The following is a 12,012-nucleotide window of genomic DNA, read 5'->3' as shown; positions in this document are numbered from 1 at the left end:
ACACCTTGGGGATCTGGGAAAAGAGAGGAAAATAAGTCCATTTTGTACTTAGAAAGTGGTCAAACATCCAGTCAAGCTCTTCTCAAGGAGAAAAAGCAATAAAGCTGATGATCGATCGATAGTTTTAGAGGTGATGTCATTTTTGGTAATACACAAAAGTTGAAATCTACCAACAGGACCAGTAGGGATATGCCGCAAATGTCTGGGGGGCGGCACATTTTTCCCAGGGGACCAAGTTTAATTGGGCACCAGGGACTCCTGTGTCATAACAGGGAGGCAGCAAGTGCTCACTGTCAGGGTCTGCATCTGACAGTTCTTTCACATGGCAATCAGTTGAAAGGAAAACGCTGCCCTCACTGTTCTCCACTGGTAATGTTTCCAGCAGGGGGAGCCCACTCAGCAGAAGACAGAAGGAGGTCCTGGCCTGGGGATACTGGGCAGCTAGTCTAGTGAGAAAATGTAAGGACTCGAGCAATGGCAAATCACTGCTCAGTGTCGTGTCTGTGAAACTCTTTTACCTAAAAGTTCTTCGAGGTGTCCTTAAAAGGGACCCTGGGTAGTCATTTCACAGAAAAACAGGATGACGTGGACTGTGTCGATAAGGCCACTCTCGCCCAAGTGTGGTCCTCAGCACAAAGACATCCTCTCGCTGCTTTCCAGTGGAGACCCAGGTACCAAAGAGATGCCCGACCATATCTAATTTATGACTATCAAGCAATTTACAGAAGGAAATGTGTAGGGCAAATTCAGGGATATTAGAACTATTTATTTTAAAGAGAATTCTGTGGTAAATCGATCTTCGATAACCATCTAAGCCAATGGTTCCAAATGCCAGGGGCTGGTGTCTAACCAACTATAGCCAAGTCACTCAGAGAATATGAAAAGATGTGCAGAACCAGGACTCCACTTCTAGAGATTCCTGGTCACTTCTGGAAATAAGATCTCCCGGAGAAGGAAATGGCAACCCACTCCAGTATTCTTGCCTGGGGAAATCCCATGGACAGAGGAGCTTGGCGGGCTACAAGTCAGGGGATCACAAAGAGTCCAGACATAACTGAGCCACTAACACTTTCTACTTTCTGGAAATAAGGATTTTTTTTTTTTTTTTTGGCAGGGGGAGGTGGGGGCGGCATGTGGGATCTCAGTTCCCTGACCAGGGATCAAACCTTCATCCCCTGCATTGGAAGTGCGGAAGTCCTAACCACTGGACCACCGGGAAAGTCCCAGAAGAAGGATATTGAGCAAGCTCTTTCCGTTCCACAGCCTCTTCCCTGTGGCTGATGCATAGTTGGGATTGGGAACCACTGACCTAGTTTCTATTTCTGCACCCAGGAAAGACTACAGAGTTGCCAGCTCAGACAGTGACATATTTAGCCTTTTTTGGTTTTGATTCTTTCTTGGCTGCACCATGCAGCTTTTGGGATCTTAGTTCCCTGTCCAGGAATTAAATCTGTGCCCCTGCAAGTGCTGAGCCTAACCACTGGACTGCCAGGGGAAGTCCTTATTTTTCCTTTTAAATCTTTAAATCTGTCAAGGGAAGAAATGCTGCGTGGGATTCTAGCTCCTTATCCTGTCTTTATCCCGTTTTGCGTTCATCCTAATTGGATCTGAGATGAGTCTGCTCATCCTCTGAAGGATCGAGAAAGCCCTCCGGGTACCGCTTCCAGGAAGTGCTCAGCCCCTCACTAGCCCTGCCCCCGAGGTAGAGGAGGGACTTCACTGCTAAGTTTGGGAGGATTCAGGGGCTTGTGACTGGCTCCTTTCTCCTTCCCTCTCTCTCTAGCTCTCTGCCTCTGTCTCTCTGCAGAGAGCAAACATTTTGATCTACTCCTCTATGCTATGAGTTTTACAAAAGCCACATCTCTCGCGGAGGGGAACTGGAGAAGGCAAGGGTATCCCAAACCTTAGCAGTGGTCACAGCACTCTTCCTGGTTCCAGGGGAAGCACCCCATCAGCCAGCCAAGTATTCCTGGAGAAGATGGTCTGAGCTCCATCTGCTGGAGCTTCAGCTTAGTGTCACACTCTGTTCTGAACTTGGGCAACGGGAAGAAGAGGTATCACTTATTGACCCCTAACTCCAATTTTATCCATCTGCATTTACCGTTATTGGACATTCTGCCTGTGCTGTCAAAGAAAAATTCTGGTTCATGAGAATTCCCATCAACAGTTGCTCCTGTGATGATGAAACACATGAAAAAAATTGAAAAAAAATTATCAGTATATCCTTAAAAGCACCTCAGGCCCCTATTTTCAGTGTTTTTTTAAAAAGGATTTTTCATATTATTTTCCATTATGGCTTATCACTGGATATTGAATACAGTTTCCTGTGCCATACCGTAGGACCTTGTTTTTATTTATCCTCTATATACTAGTTTGCATCTACTAATCCCAAGCAGCTCCCAATCCAGGGAGCTAATGCAGAAAGCAAATGCTAACGCTAATGTAGAAAGCAAATTGTACTTGGAATGTGTGTTTGGAAGTTTGTATGTTATTGTGGAGAGAAGAACCAGCTAGTTGCTGAGTGCAGAGGCCATGGGAATGGAACCTCAGAAATCGAAGTTCACATCTTTATGCAAAAATTTCAACACAGCACTCACTCCTCTGCTGCCAGGCCCTGCTGACAGTTTCTGACACACAATTCCGTCCTTGTGACCTGTGATCTGCCTTAATCCTCAAAGTGTTCCTTCAAAATAATAATGTTATGAAGCTGCTTTACACTTTTGTTATTTCTACAGATGTCCCTAGGGCAAGTGATTTTTGTCCTTGATCTTATCCATGGAATGAGGCTCTAACGACTGCACCAGCTCTCACCCAGGCCTGGGATTACCCTCAAGCCATGTCACGCACGTGGAAGTATGAAGCGTGTTCAGCAAAAAGTTAGAAACAGGTAAACCCCATTTGCAATTCCAGTCTCTGCCCTCTGAACAGCCTCCAGAAAGTAAGAACTTGTCTGGCCCATGAACTTGAGGGATTTGCCCCAAATAGGGGGATAGTCACGCTTTCATCTCGGAGGTTTATAGAGAGAATTTCAGACAGTTCTTTCCTTCACATCTCAATTTGTCTTTGCCGCACAAGTAGCTATTCTAAAGAACGGTAAGATGATAGCACAGTGCCTCCAACACAGAATATAAGCCAACAGAAAAACACACACTTAAGAGTTTTAAGCATGTATACTTGCTTTCTTTTGTGTCTCTCTTTGTAATTGATCTGCCAGCTGCTGCTCTTGTTTCTTCTAATGGAACTTTGGAAAATACTTGCAGTAGAATTTCATCTCAAGAGAAGTAAATAAAGGCGTATGAATATCAGCAGTGGTGTTATAATGTTTTGTAAAAAAATTTTACAATTTTTCTCTCTTAATACAGTGAATAAATAATACAAACTCAACAAATATATGAAATTACACTCTCAAAGTCTTTCTGTTAGAAAGGGAACTTCTAATGATATAAATCATTTCTGAAAAATTGTGATTCCACTAGATGTCCTGGGCAGTAAAAATTGTCCGCTAAAGATATGTGGCTAGAAACTTTCTCCCAAATCTCATAATATGGAGTCATAATTTTCCTTCTTATTCTTGTTGTCATTTTGACCCACCTCTGACACTTTCCCCAGGACAGCACATAAAAATGGGTGAAGTCTGGAGGGTAAAAATAAAGCAGAATAGATCTTTAAGCCAGAAAAACCTCTCTGTGTATAAAAAGTTTTTTAAAAGAAATCTGTTTATAAACTGTTCCTAACTTTTCATGTTACAGTTTTTTTTAATATATGCACTTCTTTCCATTTTTAGGGCTTCCCTAGTGGCTCAGATGGTAAACAATCTGCCTGCAATGCAGGAGACCTGGGTTCAATCCCTGGGTTGGGATGATTCCTTGGAGAAGGGAATGGCAATCTACTCCAGTATTCTTGCCTGGAGAATCCCATGGACGGAAGAGCCTGGTGAGCTACAGTCCATGGGGGTCACAGAGTTTGACACGACTGAGTGACTAACACATTTCACTTCCTAAATTTTTTATTTATGTATTTTTGACCGTGCTGGGTCTTTGTTGCTGCTCATGAGCTTTCTCTAGTTGCAGCGAGCAGGGGCTGCTCTTTGGTGTGGTGCACAGGCTTATCACTGCAGTGACCTCTCTTATTGTGGTGCACAGGCTCTAGGGCATGCAGGCTTCAGTAGTTACAACACAGGTTTAGTAGTTGGGGTGAATGGGCTTAGTTGCTCCATGGCATATGGAATCTTCCCAGAGCAGGGATCAAACCCACGCTCCCTGCGTTGGCAGGTGGATTCTTATCCACTGCACCACCAGGGAAGTCCCCTTATTTTTTAAACAATATTTATTTATTTGGCTGCACTGGGTCTTAGTTGCGGCAGGTGGATTCTCTAGTTGTGGAGCATGGGCTTAGTTGCTCCTCAGCGTGTGGGACGTTAGTTCCCCAACCAGCGACCAACCCATGTCCCATGCATAGCAAGGCAGATTCTTAACCACTAGACCACCAGGGAAGTCCCTCTCCTTCCCTTTTAAAAGTTTCCCGTCTTCTACTTTTCCCTGGGGACAGCAGCTTTGTCTGTCCTTCTAGGTTGACTTTGCAAAGCCACAGAAAATAGTTATCACAAATTCAGTTTATTTTGTGTATATTCTGAATCCTTTTTCAAGAGCTATTGGTACATTGGTGAGGGGTCTACTCACCTGATGGCCTAAATGCTTACAATAAGGATGCCAAGTTTAGCCATCACATTCACTCATTCAAGATGATGAGTTCTCACAGCCCCTTCCTTGATGAATGCAATGACCTACCGGCTCCTGAACGATTGCTCAGAGAGACTGGCAAGTTTACTGGTGGCTCACCAATGCCAAAATCAACATTGGCCTGGCAGTGGGCATGTCAGTCGACCCAAGGGGGAGATGGGACCCCTCCAAACTCTGCACCAGACACCGTCTTCAGATGCACCCACTCCCTTTTCACACATGCGGGGCTGGATTCAGAGACACAGGGGAACTGCTAAGAAGAGAAATGTGCTCTCATTCCTAGATGGGAATTTCTGAAAGCCTGGATACAGTGACTCCAAGAGCTATCTGCATCTACTCAATCCTTCAATCATGGTCACTTACCAAGGATCAATTAGCCAGACTTATTGATCCTTATCTCACACACGAAATAAGGGCAAACCTGGAATTCCTGAAATGCTTTATCTGCATCAGTTGAGATGATCATGTGGTTTTTTATTTCATTCTTTTAATGTATAATAGTATGTTACATTGATTGATTGATTTTCCTATGTTGAACTGTTTTGGTGTTGGTTTAGTTACTAAGTCACGTGGGACACTTGTGACCCTGTGGACTGTAGCTGGCCAGGCTCCTCTGTCCCTAGGATTTCCCAGACAAGAATACTGGAGTAGGTTGCTATTTCCTTCTCCAGGGGACATTCCCAACCCAGGAATCGAACCCACGTCTCTTGCATTGGAGGAGGATTCTTTACCTCTGCACCAGGGAGCCACCAGGGAAGCCCGAACTGTTCTAACTTCCAGGAATAAATCCCACTTGGTCTAGTGTATAATCCTTTTAATAGGATTATATTCTGTTTCCTAGCATTTTGTTGAGGAATTTTGCATTTATTTTTTTGCATTTATATGGACAAGTGATATTGCTCTGTAGTTTTCTTACAGTGTCTCTATCTGGCTTTGGTATCAGGGTAATACTGGTCTTTTAAAATGAGTTAGGAAGTTTTCCCTCCTCTTCAATTTTTCATTGTTTCATTTTCATGTATTTGTGCATTTTCCAATTTTCTGTTATAAATTTCTAGTTTCATTCCAATGTGATCAGGAAAGATACTTTATATGATTTTAATCTTTTTCAATGTATTCAGGAGTTGTTTTGTGGCCGACATATGGTCTATCCTGGAGAATATTACATACGAAATTGATAAGAATGTATTTTCTGCTGTTGTTGGGTAGCATGTTCTGTATAAGTTTGTTAGGTCTAATTAGCTTATAGCAGGGAAGTATTCTATTTTTTATTGATTATCTAGTCTTATCTATTATTTAAACTTGGATATTAAAGTTTCCAAGTATTATTGTAGAACTATTTCTTCATTCAATTCTGTCCATTATTGGTTCATATATTTGGGGGCTCTGTTGCTGTGTACATATGTGTTTGTAACCGTTATGTCCTCTTTCTGTACTGAAATTCTTATCAATATATGTGCTTCCTTGTCTCTTGTAAACATTTTTACTTGAAATCTATTTTTTTAGCCATTCCAGCTATATTATTTTGGTGAATATTTGTATGGAATACCTCCTTCCATTGTTTTACTTTCAACCTGTTTGTATCCTTTTACCCTGAGTCTCTTGTAGACAGCAAAGAGATCCTTTCTTTCTATCCAGTTTGCTACTTTGCGCCTTTTAATAAGCATCTAATTCATTTACATTTAATGTGATTACTGATCAGGAAGAATTTACTAATGCCATCTAACTATTTGTTTCCACTTATATATTTTTCATTCCTCAGTTCCTCCATTACTACTTTTCTTTGGGAGTTCTTTGGTTTTCTGCAATGTTACATTTTGATTGCACCTTCATACCTTTTTCTGTATTTTTAAATTTTCTTCATATTTACCTCGAGGCTCGCAATTAAGATGTTAAACTTATAACAACCTAGTTTAAAGTACCAACTTAGTTTCAATAGCATACAAACACACTGCTCATATATTAATACATCTTTATCCCTCCCCTTTTATGTTGTTATTATCCTAGATTACATCTATGGACACTGCATGCCTATTAACATAGATTGTTATAAATCTTGTCACAAACATTTGTTATAAATCTATTACATACATTGTTTTACCCACTTGTCTTCTAAATCATACTAGAAAAAGAGGAAAGTCACAAACCAAACCAAAATGACAATAACATTGGCTTCTAGATTTACCTATATAGTCACCTTTACCAGCGTTCTTTATTTTTTCCTTATGGCTTTGAGTTACTGTCTAGTATTCCTTCATTTCACTCTGAAGCACTCTCTTTAGTATTTCTATCAGGGCAGATCTCTTAGCTTATGTTTACCCAGAAATGTCTTGATTTCTCCTCCATGATCAAAGAATAGTTTTGTTAGATACAGAATTCTTGGGGGACAGTACTTTTCTTTTAGGACTTCAATTATGTCATATCTCTGCTTCTGGCTTCCAAGATGTTTGTGTTGAAGTCAGCCATTAATCTTATTGAGGTTCCCTTGTACATAATGAGTCGCTTCTCTCTTTGATGCTCACAAGATTCTCTTTGTCTTTTGGTTTCAACAATTTGACTATAAGGTGCTTTAGCGTGGTTCTCTTCCATTTACCCAGCCCGGAGTTTGTAGAGCATCTTGGATGTGAATAATCATCAGATTTGGGAAGTTTTATTAGAGCATTGCTTCCTGACATTTTTTGTCTCTTGCTTGCTTCTACTTCTGGGACTTCTAAGGTGTATTAATGTATGCTGGTATTCTTGATGGTGTCTCATGGTCTCTTGTGCTCCATTTATTCATTTCATCTTTTCCTCTCTCCTTCTCAGACTGGATTATTTCAAGTGTCCCAGGTCAAAGTTAAGGATCCTTAATTCTGCCTGCTCAAATCTGCTGTCAAATCCCTCCAGTGAGTTTTTCATTTCAGTTACTGTACTTTTCAACTTCAGATTTCTATTTGACTCTTTTTTATAATTTTATTTGCTTATTGATATTCCTACTTTGTTCAAACATTGTTTTCCTGATTTCTGCAAGTTATTTGCCTATCATTCCCTTTACTCATTAAACATATGGAAGACAGTTGATTTAATATCTTTGATGAATAATTCCAACTTTTAGGCTTCCTCAGGGATGAGGTCTATCCATTTCTTTTTTTTTTTTTCACCCTGTGAATGGGCCATTCTGTCCTGTTTATTTGTATGTTCTGTAAATTTTTTTGTTGAGAGCTAAACACGCTGAGTATTATATTTTGGTAAATTTGGAAATCTACTTCTCCCAGTCCTCAGGGATGGCCAGTTTCTGCTTTCAAGGGCTACAGCCTTAGCTGAGCTAAGGCTTAGTTTGGCCTCTCTGAACTGTTCTGGCAAAGTGTGTATTCCTTACTGTGTCTGGGTTCTGAGTTTCCAGCTCCCTATGTCTGCTGTCACTCAGTGACCTAACAAAGCTGGCCTTAAGTGTCTGTATTTCCAAAGGAGAAAAACAAAAACACCATCTCTTTCATCCCTGACAGAATTTTTTGGAAGCCTCTTCAGGTCATGAAAGTGAAACAACGATGAGTCTCGGTGCCAGCCCTCAGTGATCAAAGGCAGTGATCAACATACACTCAAGTTTTTGAAGGACAAGGTTCCCAACTGCCCATTCCGGCACCAGCAAGCACACTGAGAATGTGGGCTGCCAACCACCTGGCTACCTGCCATGGGGCTGGAGGGTGGAGAATGGTAGACTCTACATGGAACACTGAAAATCACTAAAATGTATTAGGCTCTTCAGGACAATGCAAGTGTTCAACTGATATCTTATGACTTTCATACATTGGAGAAGGCAATGGCACTCCACTCCAGTACTCTTGCCTGGAGAATCCCATGGATAGAGGAGCCTGGTAGGCTGCAGTCCATGGGGTCGCTAGGGGTCGGACACGACTGGAGCAACTTCACTTTCACTTTTCACTTTCATTCATTGCAGAAGGAAATGGCAGCCCACTCCAGTGTTCTTGCCTGGAGAATCCCAGCGACGGGGGAGCCTGGTGGGCTGCCATCTATGGGGTCGCACAGAGTCGGACACGACTGAAGCGACTTAGCAGCAGCAGCAGCTCCAAATTAGTTGCTTAAGATAGTTCTTCCCAGCTCAGGTGTAGCTTTGGTTAAGAGACGTATTCCTAGAACTTCCTACCCCCACCATCTTCAATCTGCTGCTGCTGCTGCTGCTGCTAAGCCACTTCAGTCGTGTCCAACTCTGTGCGACCCCATAGACGGCAGCCCAACAGGCTCCCCCGTCCCTGGGATTCTCCAGGTAAGAACACTGGAGTGGGTTGCCATTTCCTTCTCTAATGCAGGAAAGTGAAAAGCGAAAGTGAAGTCCCTCAGTCGTGTCCAACTCTTCAGGGACTGCAGCCCACCAGGCTCCTCTGTCCATGGAATTTTCCAGGCAAGAACACTGGAGTGGGTTGCCATTGCCTTCTACAATCTTCTATCTAGGCCTTGGTTTTTCTCAAATGTTACAGGGGAGCTTGGAAGAGATCAATAAGTACCAGACTAGAATCACCTGGAGAGCTATAATAATTACTGATGCAAACATCTCATCCCACCCCAAGTAACCTGATCACTTGTCTCTTTTTTAATGATCTCCCAGGAGATTCTCATGCTCAGTTAGGGCTAAAGACCTGGGAGAAAGTCTGTCTCAGCCTCAAGGCCTTGCCATCTCTAACATGTGCAGAAGTCACCCGGGGACTTCATCCAGACTGGTGTGACGCAGCTGGTCCAAGCTGGGGTCTGACACTGCACTTCCAATAGCTCCCAGATGGTGGCCCTGCACTGCTACATGGGGCCTTCTTCAGGGAGCAGAGTCCTTTCAGCTAGCTCCCAGATGGCGGCCCTGCACTGCTACACGGGACCTTCTTCAGGGAGCAGAATCCTTTCAGCTAGCTCCCAGATGGCGGCCCTGCACTGCTCCCAGATGGCGGCCCTGCACTGCTACATGGGACCTTCTTCAGGGAGCAGAATCCTTTCAGCTAGCTCCCAGATGGCAGCCCTGCACTGCTACATGGGACCTTCTTCAGGGAGCAGAATCCTTTCAGCTAGCTCCCAGATGGCGGCCCTGCACTGCTACATGGGACCTTCTTCAGGGAGCAGAATCCTTTCAGCTGTTTATTTTCTATGTTTTGCTTAATTTCTTGAGATTCTGGCATCCAGGGAACCTGTTCTAGCCTCAAGGCAAAGCACTTTTTTTTCTCATCAAAGCAGCAGGGACAGGTTATCTGGGAGACCACCACAGATAAGCATGAGATTCTACAAACACAGCCTGACCATTTCACATGGGAGGGATACCTACCAAACAATTTAGCCAAATGTTCATCTCGCTTATTTGAACTCAGTGCAAAGTCGGTTTCTCTTGAGCTCTTTTGTGAAGGATAACCTATGGGAAAATAAAGCTTAGCTGTGAGTCAATCTTTTGCTGGATCTGTGTGTGTGATTCTTTTGAAATCGACACTCTCTTGGATGGTATTCTGAGAGGAGCATCCTGCACTTGGCCTGCCCTAGAGGGAGAGCACTGGACTTGGGTTCTGGTATGACATTTGAACACTGTTTGACCTTGGACAGTGAAGTTCTGTGGCATTTGACTTTCTCATCTGAGGCTGGAGGGAAAGATGTGGACCACAGGAGGGCTGTGGGAAGGAGGAGGAAATACACCCATGTGACCTTCAGACTCAGGGTGCTCGCCCCTCATCCCAACTCAGTGCTATTATCTGTGATGGATGACAGTAAACAGAGCTGGTTCCAAGCAAGGGTATGCTCAGTGCTCAGCTGTAGGAGGAAGGGAGGCAGATGGACACACGTCTCAGTGGCTCTTCAACCAAAACTCTCCCCTCCACAAGCAATGAGGCCAACAGTCAGTGTCTGACCATTCTGGAAATGTGATGCTTTCTTGCTTTGGAAGAACGAGAACAATCCTGCTGCATACTCTGCACTGATCCTCACTGTAGGTTTACACTTAGGAGGGGCCTGGGGGCCTGAGGTCATCCAGACTTGACTTGTTTGATAAACACAAGGAATTCCTGAAGTTGTCATTTGGGATTGAAAAAAATGAAGTTGCAAACAGTGATGGACTGGGTCAGCCATCTCCCCTAAGACAGTATGGATGGGTGTTAAGACTTCTACTGACCCACATGTGGCTACATCAAGGACATGAGCTAATTGTGCCAAAAGACTATAGCAACCTGTGGAAATTTTGAGCTATATTATCAAGCTTTTTTAATGAAGGTTGTGATGTCTCAGGGTCTGAACAGATTTTTTGATTCAAGATCAAGGTCAATCCTTTTCTTTGGCCCCTGTGGAGAGGGCAAACCTATCAGGGAGGCTATATTTGTGCCCTAATGAAGGTGTTTCAGGCCACAGAAGCCATCTATTCTGAATTCCGCAGAGCACTCATGAAGTGTCTGCAAGAATATGAACTTTTAACTCAAAACCAGCGATAACACCAGTTTTCTCATGGTTTCCTCATAATCTGCATAGCCATTGAGTAATCTGTGCACATGGCAACTTTCAACTCTACAAAGAAACAATTGATAGGAAGGCCTACCTCAGGCATGCCAAATGATTAAAGTATGATTACTATGATCCAGTGAATGACAAATGCCCATATCTCTGTTCATGAGACACTGGTGAATTACTAGGAATAGACACACTCAAGCACTTTCTAAAATGTGTTTAGCACGCAGTGTCAGTCAATGGCATAATAAGATATTGTGCGGGACACACCATCACTATTACACGGTACAAAATTCACTGATTTAATCATGTGGTTTATAAAATGCACCAGGAGGGGTGTTAGTTATAAAACAGGTTTGCCAACAGCTTTGCAATTTCAACATGGCATGCATGCCTGGCTTATTCCAATAAATATTACCTAAGTTTAATATTATCCTAATGCACATAGTGTCACCTTAAAGGATTTCTCAGTCCCTTGTCTGATTTGGGCTAATGTCCATGTTCTGGGCATTTGTGACCAGCTTCTTTCCCTCAGCTTTCGCATTTGAGCATCAGTGTGAACAGAGAAATCAGCTTGGCTTCTCAGTGCAAATGTTTTCCAGTGGCTACAATGGGGGCAGTGATGGGAAGGGATGTGGGAGGGCTTCCTTCTCAGAAGCCAGTGAGTGGAGCACATGCGCCCTAAACTATGAAGGGCTGCTGAATAGAGTCATTACAAATTCTACCAGAAATAAAGGACACCATTAGAAAGTCTAGTTCCTGTCCCCTGAACAGCCTCCAGAGTGAGAGAACCTGTCTGACTTTTAAACTTCAGGGA

At 43.1% G+C, this 12,012-nt stretch overlaps 1 protein-coding gene across 6 annotated transcripts in view; it reads right to left on the bottom strand.

The window, feature by feature from the left end:
- Window positions 1-12,012, bottom strand: part of C11H2orf92 (chromosome 11 C2orf92 homolog) — a 41,590-nt gene that overhangs the window by 14,913 nt on the left and 14,665 nt on the right. For 3 of the 6 annotated variants that reach the window (XM_024999289.2, XM_024999287.2, XM_024999290.2), the window contains 3 exons: window positions 10,039-10,122; window positions 3,179-3,271; window positions 2,102-2,173 (listed from right to left, as the gene is read on the bottom strand). In XM_024999289.2, coding sequence (XP_024855057.1) covers window positions 2,102-2,173; window positions 3,179-3,271; window positions 10,039-10,122 — 249 coding nt within the window. The remainder of the gene's footprint in view (window positions 1-2,101; window positions 2,174-3,178; window positions 3,272-10,038; window positions 10,123-12,012) is intronic. The other 3 variants (XM_024999293.2, XM_024999291.2, XM_024999288.2) reach the window with 2 other exon arrangements.

Source organism: Bos taurus, chromosome 11, assembly GCF_002263795.3.
Source record: "Bos taurus isolate L1 Dominette 01449 registration number 42190680 breed Hereford chromosome 11, ARS-UCD2.0, whole genome shotgun sequence".
NCBI lineage: Eukaryota > Metazoa > Chordata > Mammalia > Artiodactyla > Bovidae > Bos > Bos taurus.
Note: the sequence above shows the minus strand (reverse complement) of the source record. Positions and strands in the feature narration are given on the sequence as shown.